This window comes from Pelecanus crispus, chromosome 3, assembly GCF_030463565.1.
Source record: "Pelecanus crispus isolate bPelCri1 chromosome 3, bPelCri1.pri, whole genome shotgun sequence".
In the NCBI taxonomy this organism is placed as follows: Eukaryota; Metazoa; Chordata; class Aves; order Pelecaniformes; family Pelecanidae; genus Pelecanus; species Pelecanus crispus.
The window spans coordinates 39,227,150-39,250,986 of record NC_134645.1 but is presented as its reverse complement, the minus strand read 5'-3'; the positions used below and the strand labels follow the sequence as shown (position 1 = coordinate 39,250,986).

At 38.4% G+C, this 23,837-nt stretch overlaps 1 protein-coding gene across 1 annotated transcript in view; it reads right to left on the bottom strand.

Moving 5' to 3' along the window:
* MTA3 (metastasis associated 1 family member 3) overlaps nt 1-23,837 on the bottom strand; it is a 147,860-nt gene that overhangs the window by 116,489 nt on the left and 7,534 nt on the right. The window contains exon 4 of the mRNA XM_075707348.1: nt 7,537-7,663. Coding sequence (XP_075563463.1) covers nt 7,537-7,663 — 127 coding nt within the window. The remainder of the gene's footprint in view (nt 1-7,536; nt 7,664-23,837) is intronic.

Genomic DNA, 23,837 nt, shown 5'->3' with positions numbered 1-23,837 from the left:
CAACGTAAGCTTTTAAAAATTAGCTAAAATTTGTATCTCATATATACATACACACACACACATACATATATGAGGTATATAAACACATACACACACCCCCCATAGGCCAGAAACTTCTAGTTTGCCAAGAATGCCAAAACTAGAAATCCTGAGGTAATACCACTAAATCCTAAGGTGCCATGCCTTAAGAAGTCACAACATTTCTTCTATAAAATAACCTGCCCTATCTGTCTTGAGCTTCAGACCATTTGGTGTGTTTTAAATGAAAGAATCCCACATTCAGAAAGAAGTATTTCTCTACACCTTAGTGTTTGAAATAGCAATATTAGTGAGTCCTGATGAGATTATAAAGAAGAAAGCACGGCATAAAGCAAGCTGTATGATAAAACTAAGTAATTTATTATGCATCTAAAAAGCATCACACTCTTATAGGCAGTTTGTAAGCACTACATGTTTTTATAAACTGTACATATTTATGCTACTTTTTCTGGTATGTCTATGAAGTGGTACTAAAACCAAAGTTACTTTAGTCTACCCAGGAGCTAGGGAATAATTTAAAACAAACAAAAAAAACCCAAACGAAAAAGCCCACAAACCACCAAACAAACAAAACCCACCAAACTCTAAAAACAAAACAAAACACAAAAATCCACTGTGTTCTGGACTGCATGGCTGATCAGAATGATGTCAAAAGATAGAGGGGAAAAAAAGAGATTAAAGATGTATTAAACTAATACAGGGAACAATTTCAGAACTGAGGGGAACCAAGATTCTTACAGCTTGATAATTTAGAAGTTTAAGTACACTTTTTTGTATGCTTACATGTAAAAATATGCACAGGCTCCGAGTTTCTTGATAAAAATTAAAGAACTCTTCTTGCAATCAGGCTATTTGGAAGCCCTTTGACGTCACACCTGCACAGCCATTCTGCAAAAATATTCACCTTCTCCCCAATCATATTAATCAGCTTTTAATAAAATGACCTTATACAATCACAATCCTTAGAAGGGTCATGAAGTCCTTTCTGTGTGGGAATAGAAGTAAGAAACCAAGCCAAGAGCATCTTAAGATAATTTGGTGGGGTTTTGGGGTTGGTTTTTTTTTGGGGGGTTTTTTGGGTTTTTTTTTTTTTTAAATAAAGGATATGTATGAGAAGGATTCCTAAATTAGAAAGAACTGCAGATTTAGAATCAGAGTTCTGAAAAGTTTTTCTGAATTAAGGCCATAGGTATATAGAAAGCTTGAATTTGCTGCTTATGCCAAGCAACAAATATAATCCTCTAAGAAATCTAAGAAACACTTAGTTCATCCAATGACAGATAAAATAAATACTCCCCATTAAAGATTAGGGTGTAGATTTATTACAATTAGTTGAACAATCTCCATAATGACAAACATGCACATAATGCACAGGTATCATACACAGCCATGTTAAGTCCAGAAATCAAACTCTGCAAGAACTTCAGCATCTTGAACTTGTGTCCAAGAAAAGCAAAAAGTACTCAGTGAAAACGCAGCCTACAGGAGAAAAAAAAAAAAAAAAAATCCCCTATGTGACCAGAATCCCTGCACTTACAAAAAAAAGGAGAGCGGTACAAATACACATAATTAGCAACTGATAAAACTACAAAGAATATGGTAAATTATCCAACACTTGGACATTTTTCAACCAAGCATGGATATCGCACTGAAATACACAATTTAATTCAAGCACAAATGGTTGGGATCACGTCAACAGCCACTGCACAAAATTGTGTGGCCTGAATCAGGTAAAAGAGCAACTGAAGATGTCATGACAATCCCATAACTGCTTTTCTTTGGTCCCAGGGAAAGACGCTCAAAAACTTGTATTCAAACTCTAACTTACCAGAAAGACTGTTGAACAGAAGTAATTTAGCAAATTTCATCTTAATTTACTCAAGGTAAGTATTTGTCACCCTGCTGTAACTAATAAAGAATTTTGACAAAGTAGCACTTCATTCTTTAACCTAACAAAAACCCACACAATTGTATCAACCAACTAAATCACCAACATGATAGCAACCAAATGTACATATCTGAAACCCTCTTTCCCCTTCACAAATGGCCATGCTCTTTGAAACTATTCTCCATTCTCAAGCTGTTTTGACTGTAGTCAGTCTGTATACAAGCCTCTTTTTGCCTTGCATAAACGTGTTCATATTTTTTTTAAAGGGGGGTGTGTGTTATTGCAGTGTAGAGCAGCCCAAAAGATTCATACTTGATTTTATTACAACATCTGAGAATGCTTGCCTTATGTACGCTTTCCAAACACTTAAAATAATAATAATATAATAATCATCATCAAACACAAAAAAACCACAACCCCAAGACTGAAACACAGTTATTAGCAAACAAGAACTAAGCAAAGATAATGAAATGGCAAGATGAACCCTGATGGATAAATAAATTCTTCTGCGCAACTCACATGAAGTATTAAATTTAAAAGCAATTATAAATGATCTTAGAAGTTCATGCAAATTTTACAGCAATCTAAATGTGTTTATTACCTATTAACTCTTGAGACCCTAAGAATGAAAACTAAATTTAAAGCCCAAGTCAGATAGCCCAGTGCATCTCCAACAAGATAACCATTTGCAGATCTTTATACAAGGGACCTATTTCTCCACATGCTAAGTTTTATGGTGAATTTTACAACACTGGCAAACAATTTCACCTTTATGACAACTTTCAACATTTTTTTTCCCCTGTGCCTTCTCATAGCTTTCCAAATTTCTGTATTTGGTAACGCTCAAATCTCTGAAAACCGAAGTTAAAGTACACAGCACTTCAGCTCAACTCAGCCCCTCTCTGGGACTGGCGTTGCTACAGGAGCCATCTGCATGAATTCTGGGTGCATTTACTGTATGACATTAATAAAGGAGAGTGTTCAGTGACTCTGGCTGGCAGCATAACTCTGTTACAAGGACATCTGGGGATTATGGTGCCTGGCAAAACTGCATCTGTAACATACAGGGATTAGGGAAGGAAGGAGGTAATTCACTGGAGGGGTGCAACCAACCTTACACATGTGAGCGGACAGGGGACTATATTGCGTTTGTGTGGCAAGGTTTCAGTAGTGGAGGGGCTACAGGGGTGGCTTCTGTGAGCAGCTGTTCGAAGCTTCCCCCATGTCTGACAGAGCCAATGCCAGCCAGCTCCAAGAAGGACCCACTGCTGGCCAAGGCCAAGCCAACCAGCGACGGTGGTAGCGCCTCTGGGATAACATATTTAAGAGGAAACAAAACAAAACAAAAAAAGGCCCAGGACACAAACTGCAGCTGGAGTGAGGAGTGAGAATATGGGAGAGGAAGGACTCTGCAGACACCAAGGTCAGTGAAGAAGGAGGGGGAGGAGGTGCTCCAGGCACCGGAGCAGAGATTCCCCTGCAGCCTGTGGTGAAGACCATGGTGAGGCAGGCTGTGCCCCTGGCAGCCCATGGAGGCCCACGGTGGAGCAGATATCCACCTGCAGCCCGGGGGGGACACCATGCCGGAGCAGGTGGATGTGCCTGTGGGAAGCCCGCGCTGGAGCAGGCTCCTGGCAGGACCTGTGGACCCGTGGAGAGAGAGGAGCCCAGGCTGGAGCAGGTTTGCTGGCAGGGCTTGTGACCCCACGGGGGACCCACGCTGGAGCAGTCTGCTCCTGAAGGACTGCACCCCGTGGAAGGGACCCACGCTGGAGCAATTCATGAAGGACTGCACCCCGTGGAAGGGACCCATGCTGGAGCAGTTCATGAAGAACTGCAGCCTGTGGGAGGGACCCCACGCTGGAACAGGGGAAGAGTGTGAGGAGCCCTCCCCCTAAGGAGGAAGGAGCGGCAGAGACAACGTGATGAACTGACTGCCACCCCATTCCCTGTCCCCCTGCACCACTCGGGGGGAGGAGGTAGAGAAAATCAGGAGTGAAGTTGAGCCCAGGAAGAAGGGAGGGGTAGGGGGAAGGTGTTTTAGGATTTGATTTTATTTCTCATTACTCAGTTTTGACTGGCAATACATTAAACTGATTTTTCCCCAAGTCGAGTCTGTTTTGCCCATGACAGTAATAGCTGAGTGATCTCCCTGTCCTTATCCTGACCCATGAGCTTTTTTGTTATATTTTCTCTCTCCCCTGTCCAGTTGAGAAGGGGAGTGATAGAGTGGCTTTGGTGGGCACTTGGCATCCAGCCAGGGTCAACCCACCACAAGGAGGGAATAATTTCACTTGTAACTTGACAAGTAGGCACTAATGTAACAAGCCTGGTCTTTGAGACCAAAACTAGTACACCAGCTTGTACTGTACCACATGCCATCACTCCACAACGGTGCTGCAGTGAGCTAGGCAATTACACCTTCTCAAATACATTCCATGGCAGGAACACTGTGTCCACAAGGCAGCGTTGCCATGTTTAATTACTACTACATTACCACTTCTAATTCTTTTCTTTTCTAAATCTAGCTTTTTTTTGATGCCAAAACTTATACTGCTTCCTAAAGCTACTAAAATGGCATACTGACACCTAATATAAAGGAGAAACAAGATGAAGTCTAAAAAAACCCAATATTTATAGCAAAACAAATTACATCTCAAGAGTTACATATAATGTATATAGCAAAACAAAACGTATGAGAATAAGGTATGAAACTGTATTTCAGTAATTCAAAAGCAAACAGATTACGTCAGAATTATTTGAAACTCAACATTACAGACCAAACAGCTTCAGAACTAGACTTGCACATCAACGAAATCTAACCTGCTAAAATAACTGCAAGGCATCTTAACTATAAAATAGTGGCACCAGGTGTATAAATGAGACGTTACTGTATTTGTAATTGTGAATTAGAAGTAATCTCACAGGATTTGGGGGGAGGAGGGGCTGTAATTTTCTCTGCCATTCAGTTTAAAAACCATAAAAAGAGCAAAATTAAGAAGAAAGATGAAACAAAAGCAGTAAAAGTATATTAGTAAAAATTAAATAGAAACATACCACACCAGGTAAAATTATTTTATTCCCTTAAATTACAAGGAGAAAGGCAACCAAATTCAGTTTCTTTTCTTGGCCGAAGATGTCCATAAAAGTTCAAGATCTGTAGCTGCCAAAAGCAACTACAGATGGTTCAGCCTCCTCCATTCTCTTAAAATCACTTTTAGCTTTCTCCTCTTCCTTCCAAAGGGACTGAGCTTTTGTATTCTTACTCTTGAGAGAACCTCTCTCCACTCCACATTCCATCATACCATTTATTTTCTCCTGTAAATCCAGTCGTTCTTATCTAGGGGCTAAAACTGGAGGTGGTGAGAGCAAAAGCCCACAGAATGGAACTAATCACACTTTTATTGCATGAGTATCTTCTAGTTTTCTGTATGGAGATGATTGGCTTGGTAGACCAGTGACAGCAGTGAACGTCATCTACCCTGACTTTAGCAAGGCCTGCAGTGTGTCCCGTAGTGTCCTTTAACCAGAATGGTAACTTATGGACTAGGTAAGTAGACAATAAGGTTGGAAAAAAACTAGCTGAACCACTAAGCTGAAAAGGTTGTAGTGATTGGTACAAAGTCCAGCTGGCAGCTGGTTACTGGGGGCATCTCCCAAGTGCTGACACTGGGGCCACCAGTTTAACATCTTTATTAACAATCTGAACAAGTTAACTGAATACGCTTTCAGTAAGTCTGCAGATGATACTAAACTGGATTTGTTCACTCTTAAAGCACGACAACTAAAGTGAGAAATCCTACTGCTGTCTTCAATTACTTAATGAAAAGATATATAAATAATGAAAGGAGCCTGGCTCCTTTCAGAGAAGCACAGTGATAGGACAAGAGGCAGTGGAAAATAAGTTTCAACAAGGGAAATCTCGATTAGATTAACTGAAAAAAATTTTCACCATGACAGTGGTCAAGCACTGAAACAGACACACAGAGAGGCTGTGGTATCTCCATCCTTGGATATTCTGGAACAGTGATGGGAGACAGCTGGAGGAGCACCACTGTCACAACATTTCCATCCTCTTTTACAGGACAAGCTAATTAATAAAAGTTACGAAAACTACTGAAAATCACAGAATCTGAACATTAGTAAGTTAAAATGCTAAATAAGGAATATTTTGCAGTGTATTTGTCTTCTTGTTTCTTTTTAAAATAGAGTTAGGATTGTTAAAATGTCATTAGACTACATAAAGCTTGTTCCAGAATTCATCTGGTAAAGGTCTCAGTAACATGTGACAGCATAGCCCTACAGCACTCATCTGTTCTGAAAAGTAGATGCAAGTCATCACTCTGCATTTGCCTGCTGCACAGCGCAGTATGTACTGTGAATTCACGTGTTTTTCTGGCTTCTTTGTGAAGTGTGTTCTGGACAACCTCTATTGCATTTGCTCCCTAAGTTGTGAGGTGAGAAGACATTTACAATACTTCCATGTAATCTTCTCTCTATGAAGAGAATACCTTATTTCAGCATCTAAATGTCAAAGTAAGTAAATGAAACTGTGCAGGATTATTATTTCTATACTATAGTTGGAGAAGCAGAGATTTGACAGTTAAATGACTTTCTCAAAGTCGGAGAACAAGTAGCTGATTCAAGCGCAGGAAATTAATACAAAAATTTCCAACTTCCAGTTTTTATGTTGGCAGTGGGAAAGATAAGCCACACATTTGCCAATGAGAGAGAAAATACATATGCACATACAAAGTGTTTCTCCTATTGGAGCGTATACACTTTTTTTTGGTAGCTTCTAGTCATTTATGGTCTGAAACAGCTGAGGGGAGCTGGGTGTAATGAGAAAACAAAAATTCCTTCAGAATGCAATGTAAGAGCCCTCGTTTTACACTTACTACACTCCTCCCTGTCACTGTGCTCTTTTCTTTTCTATTTCTAGGTACATCATTCTCCCCTACCCCTACCCAAAAAGAATTTGCTTGACTGCTAAATAGGAGATGACATGAGCACTTACATAATTTACAGAAAGAAATCAACAAACCCTTTTTGAGCTTTAGCAATCTCTTCCCACATTAGCGTTAGGGCAATTTAAAACAATACTTCAAATGCTTTTACAACATTTAGCTCAACTCAATCATGACTACTTCTTCACATTTACTGAAGTAAGTTAGGGAAATTTTATTTTTAAATGCATGCAGCCCTAAATTGCAGATCTGACCACTGAGTCACTGTCTCCTTTCTAAAGCCATCTGTGGTTTCCCTGGGCAGATGAAATGGTCAAAGTTCCTCTGGCCAGCAGAAGAATAATTAATAAAACAACTGTTCCAAAGTAGGAACAGACTGACTTTATACCACATTATCAACTGATGCTCCAATTGGCAAGCCAAAGTTCTGAGACTTGTCCCTTCCAAGGCTCAGACATGAAGTAACAGAAGGAAAAACCAACGGTGGTTCCAAAGCAGTTCATGGGACAACCTGGCACAACTTGACTGTAATCAATCACATCCTTTTGCAAGATAAAGGCTGAAGTGTTCAAGCAGGTGGGCTACTGGCAGGCAATCCACCTCAAAACAATACACAGATAAATGGTATTTACTTTTTCTTACCTGATATGCGTTGCCGGAAGGGACTCATACTGGCGAGAAAGGAAGAGCTCTCTGTGCTTCAACTGATGTTTCTGTTTATCAGTCAAGTCAACCTCAATTGTAGTTTCAGACTCTTCCTCAACTTCTTCTGCAGAAAAGCAGAGCGTAGGTCAAAATTAACTCCATTGCATAATACCATTGTAGCCATTTCTCTTGACATCCCCCCCACCCCTTAGCAACCTCCCTTAGTATTTCAAAGAAAAGATACAGTTTATGTAACTTGACAGAATATTAAGTATTTTTAATTCTATAGCTTCTACTTAAAGTGTTTAAAAAATTATGCTCCTCTCCTACTGTACTACACATTGATGTCTTTCACACAGCTGTAAGAGCAATCCTGACAACATTACTCATTCTTTTTTCATCTTCTTTCATCTGTTTTTTTGCTGGGGGTGCCTCTTGCTTGCTGACCAGTTCTGGTTTAGATTTTCTGTTGCTGATACTGGTGTTACTAAAGCTTTTACAGAAGTCCTGGGGAAAAGCATGAACAGAAATTTACTAATACACTATTGCAGTCTAAGACTGCCAAATCACAATCTAAGAAAACTGAAAAAGCCTACTGCCTTCCATTACGTTAACCTTACTAGATACAATAAGTAGTTTATTTTAATATTTAAATAAGATTTAAAATTATTTCTATTTTAAGCAAGAAAGCACTATTTCATCTAGCAGCATCTATAACAGCAAATCATTAATTATATAGTTCTTTTTGAAGGATGTCTTCAGTTGAAAACTATCTTTTATAGTTACTCTAATCTGAAATTCTCTAGTATTACCTCATATATGATAAAACCAAGGAAATCATTCCCTTTTAAAGATTTAAGCAAACTGTAAACTAGGAACATAAAGGAAGAAATACAAGCAGATACTAGAAAGCATCACAAACAGAGTTAAAGAGCAATGTTCACAGTGGTTGCTAACACGTCATAAGATGACAGGCTCTCCAAAATGGCTACGCCGGGATCTTCATGGCCAAAATCTGCCTTCCTAGCGGATTCTTGGGACATGTGGAACTTGAATCTATACTTCCCCTAGCTTCCCAGAAAGGACAAAAATGAATACTGTATGCAAAAATGCAGACAGTTTAATAACTTCTTTACGATTTGGCAATTTTCTACCTGCTAAATTATCCATCAGCTGCAAAACCAAAGTGTACTTTATAAAACATGTCTCAGAAATCAAAAAATGAAACCTCAGCATTAGATAGTATTTCACGTAATTACCTACAACAGATCACCTCATCTGCTCTTCCAACAATAACCATTTTTACCAACAACCTACAGACACTACCTCAAAATGAAGCCTGCCTGTATCCTCATGGCAACCACAGTTCCCTCCAAGTGCAACAATTTACTATTTTATTTTTTTAATCATGCCTGTGTGTAGCTCATTCCACTTCGAATAGTTCTTTCGACAAAAGTGATAAAACAATACACTCTGATATAACCAACATCTTCAAACCCAATTCCATACACTTTAAATCTATCTTGCTGTAGAACCCCAGTCACCTGTCTTGTTTTGGTGTGTTTTGTGGGGTGGCAGAATAAGAAAAACAAAAATGAAAACAAGACACACACACACCGCCCCCAGCCTCACCTGATACATGTACAGGTTCAAGTCAGACTACAATTCAGTTCAGAATTATTCTGGCATCTATAATACTAACAATAAATAAAGCTTAAAAAAAAAAAATCTGTGCAAAGGCAAAGAATTTTTTTAATTAATCAAGTAATTAAAGAAAGAAATATAAATTAATGTTAAAAGGTTTATGTTTCAAGCAATTTAATAGCTACGACTGTTTATTATAGTAAGTAAACATTACAAGCTACATTTGTATTTCAGAGTTTAAGCACTAATATTTCTTCTTAAAATACGAAGACATGCCAGTGGTTACTTTATTGTTTGTTTGTTTGGGTTTTTTTTTTTAAATAGATGTACTGCTTGAAGTATTCTACAGGTCCAACGTTCTCAGTTGGCTATTTATTTCCTTTCTCCTTCCCAAAAAATATCAAAGCAAGGTAATCTTGTGTTATAACCACCTGAAAACAGCTGACAAAAAGCAGTCCATTAGAACACAATTTAGGCATCCAAACACAGGTGTCTGGGGCCATTTTAGATTGACATAGCCAAAACATCTGACTGCAGATATCGCACGAAACACAGGAGAATACGTGCCATTTTAAAGTGGCTGCAGGGAGCCAGAGATGATATTTGAGAGCGTTTAAAATGGCTTTAGACACCTATGCTCAAGTACCTTAATAGCTCCCTCACAGTAAGAATTTAAATTAAAAAATAATTTTAAAAAAAACCCCAAATTTTAGTTATATATTTATTGTACTGATCTTACATAAGCCAAGAAAGTGTTGATCCAAGAGCCTGAAGCTGAAATTAAATGTCTCTTACACACATCTCTTAAAACACTCCAAACCTAAACATGAAACAATGTAACTTTTTCTGTTGTATTTTTAGAAATAAAACTGTATGTTTTATTCTGACAAGCTCAGTAAGTAGAACAAACCACGGCCACAACAGTTCCATTCTTAACACAGCATAATTTATGACCAGGATAATTTTACAGTTTTCTTCTTCAGTGTTATAATATAAAAACAATGCTAACAGCAGGATTACCATTTAGTAAAACAAGTAATAGTTTGCCCCAGCAGTAACAAAAACCTGTACCAGGGAAGGAAACACCGGACAGCATAAAGAGAAAACAAAATTTGCTTGATGGCAAATACAAATACAAAACCAAATTGCTTGATGGCAATACAAGAATTCTGTATCTGAACAAACCTCTAGATAGCTGCTTTCAAACGAGGTTTCTACACAGATCAGGCCTTAACACCTCTTAGAATAAAAGTGGTGAAGCACTTGCAGTACTTCTAGAGATCGCTTCACCTTTTTGACTCAGATCTGCAGCACATGTGAAATTTAATTTGCCATCCAAGGAGAGATTATTCCTGTCAAAAGGAGTGAAATGGAAGGTACCTACAGGAAATCATAAAGCACGACTAAGCTAAGCACATTTTCGGCACTCAGGAAGAGAGAGAAAGCAATGGCTCAGTGTGAGCAAATATTTTAATGGAGCAATATGGTGATGATACACACAAGCCTCATTGTTCCAAGAGCAGAGAGAAAACAAAATTCAATTTAAAATTGTTCAGCTTAAAAATACTCTGAAAGTCTACAAAGATGAATACAATCCATTTTTGAAAATGACACAATCCCCTGTAGGCCTTGGGTGAAGTTTAAGATAATGCTGTTTTGTAGTAGTTTTCCTGGTTTACAAGAAATATTTCATTATTTAAAGGAAAAATCCTGGAGAGCAAAAGCGGGCATCTCCAGTGAGCTTTTAAAGCTTTAGGTCTATTTATTATACATGGGCTTTCTAATCAGCAATTATAAATACTTACTTTGATCCTGAAAACCAGAGTGATCTGGTGATACTTTCAGTGGCAGTGCTGCAGACTTACCCTTTCCCTTTTTCCCTCTGATGTAAGTAAGACTGAACTGAGTCAAGCAGTGGATACTGGGAAGAAACTGTAATCCTCACTCATTTTACATATGCACCACCACTTTTAAAACCATGATCAACTTCCCCCCCCACCACCCCTTCCATTTAATTTGTGAGATTCACTGTTAGAAAATGGTGGTGTTAGTGAGTATGAGAAGAGACAACTGTCCGTGCCACTTAAACTTTGTATACAGCATCTTTGTTTATAGTTAAGTAATGTGATGACTCAAGCTTGCCACTAGGAAGAACTGCTTGTTTTTACAACTAAAAATCAAAATAAACTGAGGGCAAGTCTCTAGAAACACAATACACCCATTTAATATAAAATGGTCTAAAAATAACTTAAAAAAAAAATCCTTAAAGACACTTAAAGGTTTAAATGTGACTCAAACCACTCTGTAGTTAACCATCAGCTAGCAAACAAGTTAAATTGCTCTAACATATTACTCTTCCTTAACTAAGTCAAAATAACACACTTAAGTGCTCCCCTCATCTATGGCATCAAAAAGTAAGAGAGATTAGTTTACACAGTGAAGGTTATTTTCAGGGAGGAGGAGTAAATCTTCAGTTTTAAAAGGAAGAAGAAAGCTCTCCCTCTATTGCCACCAAACCGCTGACAGTGTTATTTTCAGCTAGAGGTTGGCTGGATCACAGAACCATGGAGACAAGAGTAATTCAGGCTGGAAGGGGCCTCAGGGTACAAAATCCTCCTCAAAGTAGGCTCAGCTGCGAGGTCAGCCCAGGTTATTCAGCATTTTATTCAGGTGGGTCTTGAAAACCTCTGAGGCCAGAGACCACATAACCTTTCCAGCAACCCAATCACGATGAAAAAAAACTTTTCCTCATATCTAATCTGAATCAATTCTGTTTCAATTTAGTCACTGCAAAGAGTCCAGCTCTGTCTTCTCTATAACCGCCTCATGGGTGCTGGGAGTCCACGTCTTCTCCAAGCTGAACAGGTTCAATTCCTGCAGCCTCTCCCAGCAGGGCAAGCACCCATCATGGTGGCCTCTGCTGAACTTGCTGCAATTAATCAGCAACTTTCCTGGATCAGGGGCCTAAAAATGGATGCGGTACCTAGATGTGATGCAAGAAGTGCTGAATAATCGGGGGCATAATCACTTGCCTCGATCTACTGGCTACGTGCCTGGTGATACAGTCCAGGATGCTGTTGGCCAACTTCGTTGCCAGGGAATTGCTGTCTGCCAGCACCCCCAGGGCCATTCCTGCAGAGCTGCCCCCCGAGCCCCTCTGTCCTCAGCCCGTATCCCTGCCAGCAGCTCCTCCTTCCCAGGTGCAAGACTTGGCATCTGTCCCTGCTGATTAGCTTCAGGTTCTTGACAGACCACTCCTCCTGCTTTCTAGGAATCCTGACAACCAGCCCTTCCCTCAAGCGTATCACCTGGTCATCCCCCCTGGTGTGGTGTCACCTGCGAACATGAGGAGAGCACACCGCACTGCCTGCTCCAGCCACTGATAAAGACAGGTCCCCGTATAGATCCCTGTGCGACTCCACACACGGTATGAACCCTTAACCACCACCCTCTGACTCACACCATGCAATTATTTTTTTATTCACCTAGTTGTCCCTTAATCCAGATCAATTCCAATTCATTGGCCTGGTGTGTCTACCAAAAACGCTAGTGCTGGCACAAAAGAAAAAAGCAGGAATAAGAGATTTAAACTGGGAAGACATCATGGGAAAACCCAAGACCACTCCTCTCAACAGCAGCACGGACCGACGCTGAATTAAAATCAGCAGTGTAACCAAAAACTGAGGTGCATTAACTTCCTACCTCTTAAACTTAATTGCTTCCAATTTTGAAACCATATCTCAGTTTAGCTGCATCCGGCTTATGCAAGCTTAGACGGAGAGACTTATATCACTACCGTAATTTGTGGAGTTACAGCAGTTTCACTAAGTTTGTTAAAATACCTTTAAAATTATATTACATCAGTTCAAAGAATGCCACAAAGCCTTACTTTCAGAACAGTTTCTAAACTTTTGTCCTTTCCTGTATACCTTTTTCTTCTATACTCAGCCAAAAACTATATACATCATATGTATCACCAACATATTTTAAAACCTACAGATCAAAAGCTGAGAATGCTGAACAGCAGCAAGTTTACCACACACATCAAAGGAAAGACGGCTGTGTGTAAGTCTCTTTTAAGCTTAGCTGGTTGTGGCAAAAACATCAAGTGCACATTTGCCAGTTAGATGCTACAGCAGTAAGAATTATAGATTTTGGGGGAGAGGGAGTAAATCTATTTACTGCCAAAATGAGTAAAAGAGATAAACATTAAGTCTAACCATCTGAACAACTCTATTCAGACTGTGAATGAAGAGCTCTCTTAGGTGAGCAATTGGCCAGTTTACTCATCTGCGTGAGGCTTCTTGCCACATGTTGTGTTGTACTAACTTAGTTGTGATATTTAACCCCCTAGTGCTGTAATAAAGCAGTTTAATCAACTTTGAGAGTTAGACTATGCATAGTTATACTGTCAATTTGACTGAGCAAGTGTTTACCAAAGCTGAATTAATTAGCTTTACTTACACCACGTCTGTTAGTACAATGTTCAGATGGCTGTTAGAATATATAACATCAATTTGATATTTGCTGTTACTGTCAGATAGGATTAGAAATCTAAAGCACAATTTGCATGGTTTATGAGTCATTTAGATAGCATATTACTATCTAAAGTGTGAATCTGAGCAATTTTGCAGGTAGGGAAAAAAACCAACTGATCGGTTGTATTTACGGGGAGCAAGTGTACTTTTAATTCCTGTTGGATAGCACAGACATACATGTGGCCTTGAAGGGGTTATCCAGTTCTCTTACACATTTACTCAGATGATCCTCCCACACTACCTCATCATTACTTTTCTAAAGGAGGTCACAAAACAAAGAAATAATTGCACTGTACAACCATTAAGAGCTAATATGCCACACCTACTCTCCAATAATAAAAATTATTTCTAAAATCATGCAAAAGGTTTTTTTGAGCACTTCCAAGTAGCATGTTACAATAATGATGATTCCCAGGATGACAGTCAGTTATAAGCAACTGGGTTAAGTATCTCATGTTTATCATAGGCCTATAGCAAAAATATTTAATTAAAACTATCACAGTTTTCATTACCAGAAAACTCCACCTTCCAGAACTTGACGAGTGAGTTTTTTGGGTAACTGGTTTTGGCGATTTTTGAGAGCAAGGAGCTCGTGGGTGGAAGGCAGAGAAGGAGTAACTTCATAAGTAGTATGAATCATGATGCGCTACATTAATAAATACATCCTAATAAATGAAGTGCGACATGAATAAGTGCCAGAGCAAGCACACTAGTTTTTCAACCCTATTATTCAGCACTGCAAACTAGTTTATGACAACACTACAGAACACAAGGGTCCCACAGAAGCATGAAAACAATGACATGTGGGCAATAGTGAAAGAGCTGGCAATCCCATATCATAAATCTAAACTAGATTTTTCCCCTCTCTCCCCCTTACCTGGCTTATGTCTCACTTATTCAAATGCAAACTCTTCCAAATGAGAAAATATCCTACTACAAGGCTCAAAATGTGTTTGGTCACGTGTACACCTGTATGAACAGTAGCAACCTGTTGCAGCATGTGTGGAGCAACAGTCCTGCGCAGTGTTTCTTTAAGCAGCTCATTAGTAGCAGCAAGCAGCAGACTTAAAATTGTGCCACGGACACAGCTATTTGCAATATGATGAATATTTTCAATGTCCAATTACTGGTATCAAGCTCATCAACTGAATCAGAAGCCAATTAGTAATTTCTCCAAAGTGTAAATATGTTTAGAGCTGTGGTGGGAAATAAAATGGGAAGTTTTAGTTCTACCTTCAAATCCAGGCTAGCAGACCACCCACAGAGCAACAGTGCACAGGGGGAACCTGACACGGCCCAAGAAATAATTTTTTAAATCTATCATCTGGCCTAAGACATACAAAAGCTATCTGCAACAATGCCATGTAACCTGCATGAATAATTATTAGACATTATGAACAACAATTATAACATAATTAGACATTATTATTAACAACTTTTCCCATCACTTGTGTTTTCACCATTTCCCTACAGACCTCCTGCTCATAGTATCTTGCTAAAACAAGATGGTCCTTCCTTTAGAATAGGCAACAGTTGTGCCTGATCTAGTTAGTTAACAAGGTCTAAAGTTGCCTCTTGTTAACAACATGCAGTGTAAATATTTTGTTTGGGGCAGGGGGGAGAATCATGTAGAGAACTAAGAACACCAAAAAATTCAAGTTTTCTCTAAGAACGCAGAGTCCACATTTAAGATCTACACTGGCATTTTCTTTTACTGTGTGACAATGATAACCACAGAGCTTCAGAGATCTAAACTGCTTTTCTAACATACGATTCTCATCTCAATAGCAGGTAAAAGGCTTTTCAAAATTTGTTGGCAGAGACGAAAAGGCACAGATTGTACAAGCACTTTCCTACCCCTACTCAGAATGGCATATGATTCTGCTTATACAACACGAATTATTTATCTTCTACAGCATCTCCTTCCAGAAGGGCTGAATTTTGTTTGATTTTTTGCACGGAGGAAAGAAGTAGTAGGAAAAAAAAAAAAGGATTTGTATATCCTGTTCTCGCATAAACTTAACCACGACACATTAAAACTCTATGTGCAGGATTTTAAAATGAGAATAATGTTATCCAAGATAATGTCTGCTCAATGCCTGCACAGTAAGAAAGCTTTTCTGTTTATAGACCTGACAAGACAAGCAGGAAGAGGAGTTCATTCACTCTGATAGTCTCTGTAAGACTTAAAGTTCATTTTTTTCCATCTTCAGCTATGCTAGAGATTTATGTTCCAGGGTATATTATTTCCTTGATGCATGCAGAGATATCTTAAGATTCTAATTAACAGGAACTATACATATGAACTGAGAAAAGTATAAAGATATATGAATATATGTATCACTTTAAATTATTAAAACATTTTAATTTATTAATTGTGATGCCGTGGGGAAAAAATGAACATAACAGCGTAAGAATAAACATCACATTGTATTAACTAGTCAAATCTTTAATACAGATGCCCTTTTTGTCGTTTTTTTTTTTAAATAAATGGAAATAAAGGTCAAGTAAACCAATGAAGTCTTTCCTCTACTCTCAGTACTTTGTTTTGTAGACAACACATTCAAATACCATGTTTGTTATAGTATCAAGTAAAATATAAAAAAATCATAATTTACTCACTTCATACATGTTGAATGTACAGTATTCCAATCCTGGCTTTTTTCCTCTTATTAAGAAAAAAATTAAAAACAGAAAAAGGGAAGAGCATTATGAAAGTATATGAAGCTAGTCATCCTTTGAAGGCAAAATTAAATATAAAAGTTGTCCATATATCAAAGCCCTTTTTCTCATATACTTGGCAACTGAGTCCTTAGCCCCTTGAGGCCCTACTGAGAATAACAGCACCAGGATTTCACTCCTGACAGCAGCATCAGTCAAAGGACCTGGCCTAAAGGAACTGTCACATAGCAAAGGGCCACAGTACCCTGTAGGACTAGGTTACAGGTCACCGACCTTGCCAACACTAACAATTTCTGCACTGGTTTAAGCCAAAACAAGGCTGCACTTTTAATACAGGAAACTGAAACATAACTCTCTTCAGCATTGCCTAATACCGTCACAATCCTTCACAGAAACAAGAACAGTCAAATGAAAATTTAAGTCTATCACTTGGCATATCAAAAATGGGAAGACTGCTAATTTAGTTGTGCTGGTTTTTGATAGATGCTTAACCTGTTGTACAAGTAGAAAGCACACAAGTACTTACATAACCTCTGGATGTACGCATATATAGTGCCCTATGCATAGCCCAGCAACTACGCAATCCACACAGAGAAAACATCGTATGTACTGTGATAAATCTGCAAACAAGTTTTGGATTCAGACGGTGGGCAACAGTCAAAATGAACTGCTCCCCAAAGTCTTTTAGGAATTTAATAATGCAGAACAGGCTTATACTGAAAAAAGTTGCACTTTTTACCATTCAAACGTCTTTTGCTCATGGGAGTTATGTATTCTACGTTAGTACAAAACACCTCTCTGCAAGGATCCTTGCAGAAGCACTTGTGTAGCACATCAAAATCAGGATCAAAACCAAGTTTACACTACAAATCTTCCCTTGCTCAGATAGGGTTATGTAGGATTTTGCACATATAAAAATATTCAGTAGCTGAGGGGAAAAACAAAATATTGATCAAACAGACAAATCACATCTCCAAATAGCACAGCCATTCCAGCCACCCACTCTGATACTCCATGTAGTTCAGGGCATGTCAAACTCAACACACGCAGTAACTTGAGCCCATATCCTGTTATTTGTACAGGCTACATTTAACAGAAAGAGAGTTTACAGACAAACCACAGAAGTACTTTACATATTAATCTTATCTGCTACTTCTACGTTTTCCGTAACACCTCACACCATATATACTCAGCACTGCATGAATCAGCTTGGGTAGAAAGCACTACATTCATTCTCACACAGTGCTTTGCCCAAGCTACTAAGCTCCATCTCCACTGTCATGTGTAAAGTTACAGGTATGCACAAGTATTACTGAGTACAACTATTGCAGACTTCACTCCACTGCATGATATAGATATTCAAGAATTACTGCTGGTAAGCCTTTAAACCATCAGGCCTGATCCCTGATTCATACATTTAACTGCCACTGCATGATGGGAAAAAAGTCCTTCTATATTAATAGCGAGTTTACATCATTCAGATTTGTAAATGATATAAACTACTGATTCAATTAGACTATCAGAGAACTCTTTGAAGATGTAAAATGCATCTCTAATTGGAGCTTTACAGATAGCGATAACCTAGCAATGTTTTTGTAGACTAAAATTTATGCCTCAGGTGCTTTGGTACAATGTGGGTGCACTGGGGAGAAAGTGGGAAGAGTCACTTAAAATTACGAGCCAAGAAAAAAAAAAAAGTAGAACCATCTGAGATTATGGAAATCCAGGAGGTGTGAAACATCCTAATTATCTTCATGAAACAAAAAAATTATGATCAATAATATCAATTTAAATGTTCCTAGTATTTTGGAGGTCATCAAGAGAACAGTGTAGGTCATTGGCCCGCACAACCAACAAACGTTCAGGAGGCAAGAAAAAGTTAGCAGCTGAGAGATGACAGTTAATGTATTTTCCACAAATCAAAAGACACCCAGAAAAAGAAGTACAGTAATACTGATGCACATATTTAAACCTGACCATGGGAAAATGAATCCTGAACACAGGGAAACGGAGAACACACAATGCCTTGACAGTTTTCTGTGAATGCTGTCTCCTTCCAACAACTCAAAGATGAAGAATTTGTTTTGTGAGTAGAGCTCAAAAAAGCACCACCTTCTTTTGAACCCCACCGAGTCCCTCCCTACTGACGAAACATACTATATACACAATTTCAGTAATTAAGTAATAAAAATAGAAGCTGAATTTCAGATATCTATTAAACAGTTTTAAGCATAAATATGAACTGATGTTTTGTAGCTTTCCACTCTCCACAGCAAACTCAGAGTTAATCCAGATTTTCATTTTAGTTTATTTTTACATTCACAGAAATTGGCAGCAATGTGTTCAAGCCTTTTAAATTATGTGTTCAGAAAATAAGATTTTTGAATAATAATTAAAAAAACACCCTAGGTATGGCTACCCAAAATTATAAATCTATTCTGAAGAGGCCAAAAGATGAAGCTAGCAGCTACTAGCTAGTTTGCTACTTCATACAAAAATTCAGATGCAGTTCAACAAACTAACTGCATAGAGCGGGCAATACTTTTATATGTGCAAAATCTACATACCCAAACGCAGATCACATATACTCAGGTGAAAAAGATGTATTTATGCAAGTTTTCCATTGAAGCTAAGAACTCCTAAAATTATGAACTTAATTGGAAATCCATTCACTCCATTAAGAAAAGATCATTAACATTCACAACCTAACAAGACATTCTGCACCAAAGGAATAGTCTGAACAGCCACAGCAATTAATAATTCCCCAAGATAGAATCACAGAATCATAGAATTGTTTAGGTTGGAAAAGACCCCCAAGATCATCCAGTCCAACCATTAACCTACACTACCAAGTCCACACTAAACCAATCAAGGGTAGACTAGACTAAACCATGTCCCAGACTGCCACATCTACCCATTTTTTGAACACCTCCAGGGATGGTGACTCCACCACCTCTCTGGGCAGCCTGGTCCAATGCTTGACTACCCTTTCCATGAAGAAATTTTTCCTAATATCCAACCTAAACCTCCCCTGGCGCAGCCTGAGCCCATTTCCTCTCGTCCTATCGCTAACTACCTGGGAGAAGAGCCCAACACCCACCTCACTACAACCTCCTTTCAGGTAGTTGTAGAGAGCGGTAAGGTCTCCCCTCAGCCTCCTCTTCTCCAGGTTAAACAACCCCAGTTCCCTCAGCCGCTCCTCATAAAGCCTGTGCTCCAGACCCTTCACCAGCTACTTAGATACTTAGAGCTGACAGTAAACTTGTTAATGAGACAATATACACTACAGTTAACTACTAATTCTAAAATGTCATTCACAAAAAGAAGACTCAGATATTGTCAGAAGCAAAAGGCTCCTCATTACTGCTTCTTTATTGCTTTTACCGTTGAAGAGGAAAAAAATTCACTACTATGCAGTTCCTGCACAAAAATGAAATGAACAAAACACATAATTTATGAGACTATCCAAAGCGCCCTTGAAAAAGATAATTGGGAGCCTTGAGACAATTTTCTCCTTGGCGACAAGGATGTAATTTTGGACAAGGCTTGCTCTGTTTCACCAAGTTCTGAATTTTTTCCCCCCTCTCCAAATAAATTACAACTGAAAGCATTCTCTTGGGTAAATTAAGGAAAACTTCATGTTCCCTTGTCTCAGGAGATCAAAAAGGTCATGTCTTCCTCACAAAAAACCCTATTCTTCAAGCTCATTTTCAGTGAAAGTGATGGTTACACTAATATAAAAATATCTTAGCATAAAAGCTCCTCTGCCACTGAGTAAAGAATTTGTTATCTGTATCATCCTTAAATGGTCCTCCTAGGGTGTGTCTCACCCACATCACAGACTTCAGGATACCCAGAAGCAACATAACATACTTGAATTTGCCAGTGCTTAGTTTAGATGTCTCTATTAGTTGACTGTAAATAAGTACAACATGGAAAATTCCCAGCTCGAGCAAAAAAGCTATTGGAACTCATTCTCCTAAACTGTCCTGGCTTACTATAATTGTTTTTGTCTTTGTACACCATCCCATCTTCAAAGCAAACCCAAGAGTCTTCTGATGGCTTCCTCACAGACAGAGACTTCTGAAAGATTTGTCTTTTCCTCAAAGAAAAGAGGGTATATATGTGAGGTCAAAAATCATTTTGTCCTAATTCTTCAGTGCTCACAGAGGGACAGATGGACGGACACCAGACACTAAGCTGCAAACAAACACCAGTTTATATTTACAGAAGCCTTGAGATTAAGAAGGTAGTATCTCACTGAACCAGTTACACAAGTCCGCTCACCCACTCCTCGGGCATATATAGCAGCCAAGCGTCCTTCTCCAAGAGATTCTCCTATCTTTGATTCCCAACTCTGCCTTTCCACTCCTTAGCTCCTTTCTTTCCTATCTAACATCCAGAAAAATGGTATCCTTCATCACAAGGTAATATCAACAGATCTGTTTTCTTAACGGCAAGCAAGAAAAAGGCCTTCTCACCTAGTGCAATTAAAACATGAACCATAAGCTAACAGAAAATCTTCCAAATGTCACTAAATTCCATGAAAGAGCCACTTACACAACACTGTTATGGAGACAAATCAATTGAACTCTAAATTTTTTTTTTTTTCACTCATGCGACCATAAATAAGTCCTAAAACGTTTTGTTTCTGTTTTATTCGTAGCAAGACCAATGCAATACAGTGATCTTCTTTTCACTCAAAGGACCACCTGCTAAACGGCCAGCTCTCTAAACTTCAGTTCCCTTGAAAGAGTAACTAAGAACTCTCTCTTGCCTCCGAGCATCCTTTCCTGTAAGACAGATGCCAATCCCTACTAGCACTACCAGTAGAGTGATTAAACTGTCTTAGTTTATTCCCTGGAAGTTGTATGGAGGTTATAACACTATAAGCATTCACCACGATTAAAAAGGTATGAATTATTTCAACATTTAAAATTATGAAGGTGGAGAAAATGGGTCATGTGCAATGGAAGAATTAGCATTTCTCTCTCACGTTGATTTGACCAAAGGTGCTGCTAACTAAACATAGGCTGTGGAGACAACAGGTATTCAAGGGAACCAGTGGGACCCAAAAAAAAGCTGATTTATGGTTTCAAATAAAATCTCCAATCAAAAGATACTTTTTATGCTAAGACATTATATGATTTAAGTAACAGGAAAATTCTCTCATCTTAAAGTGATTTTTTAGAAAAGGGACTGTGATTAAGAAACATTATATTCTTCTGAATAACAGCTTTTTAGTTTGACATACAAGAACTACTATGATGAAAAAGAGCCACAACAACAACAACAACAAAAAACATCGAGTTTCTGGTTGTGTTACCATCTGATTAGAAAAAAATAACCCAGTAATACTGGATTATAAATATTTTGAATTATACTGAGTCAAATACGTGACTAAGAGAAAATAGCACTGAACACCACAAAGGGGTTTAGGCATTTTACTCGGAAGTTCTTTACTAAACCCTCAAGGTCTCCCCACACAGACAATGTTTTTCTTGAATATCTAAATTGCCCTATTCCTGTTTTAGTTCTATGTACACTTGAGAAAAATACTGAAAAATGAAACTTTCTAAGGTGTATTTCTTCTATTGTTGAAGAGGGCAGGAAAAACTCTCATGTGTTTTTCCTGGAATTGAGTATTAAGAATACCACTACACAAAACTGATGACATATGAAAGGGATTCACATTTCAGTTTTGTCTATCTTTGGGAATATTAATGAGTAATCTGCATTACTATTAAATATATTAAATATATTAAACAGTATTTCTCAAGTTAAGCTCATTTTCTTGCCATCTTCTGTGCTACCTGCTAGCCTGCTGCTCTACTGAAATAAAATGCTTCCCAAAAATCAGATGGAATATTAACAGGTTCATTCTCTCAGATGCATCTGAAATGTTTGGCAATTATTGTGACACTAACGTAGACTGAAAATATGCAATGTAATTGTTATTTTTTTTCTCACGTACAAAGCATCTTTACATAAAAGTAGGAGAGCTCAACAATAGCAAAACTGCTACGTAAGATCAAACCATTTCCAGGACTGTTGGAACATTCTTGATACCATTCTTGAAACTCTTAGTTTTCAGGCTAATTATTTGTAAGGCGCTTTGAGATCTTTTAATGGGAGCTATAAAAATGTATTGGTATATTAAATATTTTTCACCAACCTTAGCAAGAACTTCTAATAAGAGCATTACTAAAGTACAGAGAGAATACTTGATTTGTTTCTGATCACAATACATCAGTGTCATACCAAGGTCAGAACTGAGTACAGACTCCAGCTGTTCAACAAGAATCACTAGATCACTAGCAGGACACTTCCTTTCTTCCTAGAAATCTATCGTGCACAAAAATTCTGCAGCAGAAACACCATTTTGCAAAGCAATGTAACATGAAACATGGTTGTTCAAGAGCTGAAGGCTAAGAAAAGTCCTAAAAAAAGTGCACCTATGAGAAGTAAAGCCAGTAACTGATCACTACAAAGAGCGATTGAGAAAAGGAGATTTTAACTACAGCTTCTGTAATCTAGAAAAATCTCAGTTTTACCTTTGATCTCTCAGTCACTGAAACCAACATGCCTTTTTTTTTTTTTTTTTTTTTAAATTGACTCCTGTCTCATTCGTAAGAGCATCCATTTTGTTAATGAGAAAAAATACATAATGCATAGGCTTTATCATAGGCTCAGAAAAATTCTGGGCATTTAGTCAGGAGCTCAGCACACCTCAGTCAAAGCAAGCTCTCTTAATAAATCAGAAGACAAAAGGCCTCTGACAACAGGAATTTTTTTTATATCCTTCCCAGGTGGTTGACTAGGCAAAAGCTGTTTGAGGAGTTGCAACAAGAGAATGACTTCAGACATAGTATTACATGATAGCACATGACCAGATGAAGAATTTAAAATGTAAAGAACTGTAAAAAATGGCATCATGCACTCAGGCCACCCTACTCAGCTTCAAGAAAGTAATAATGCATAGATCTATTCCAAAAGAAGGAAACACAGAAGCTGAGCCCTTCACTGTAACCCAAACCCAGTGCTGGTACAGAGCTAGCATAGTTCCCCATCCCCAGCTATTAAAACTTTGCCCTAAAATATTTACATCAACTCCACCTTAGCTAAAGGATCATCTGAATTTTATAGATCCAGCTACGGATCATCTGAATTTTATAGATCCAGCTACAGTCGGCGATTTCTCATTCAATGACACCACTTGGTTAGAAAATATCTCTAAGCCACCCCTTCACGTTTGCTTCACCCATTTTAATAGGCTGAATGTTTCTGTCCCATCTCTCCAAGTTCATTTGCTTACGCACTTCAGTCATCTCTTGCAATATCTCTTGTACTGCCTGCTGTCTTCTGTTCATCTCTTTTCCTTCTTCTCCCCATAAAGTAAGCCTTACTCTGCTGCATGAAGAAAGGAGTGACCCC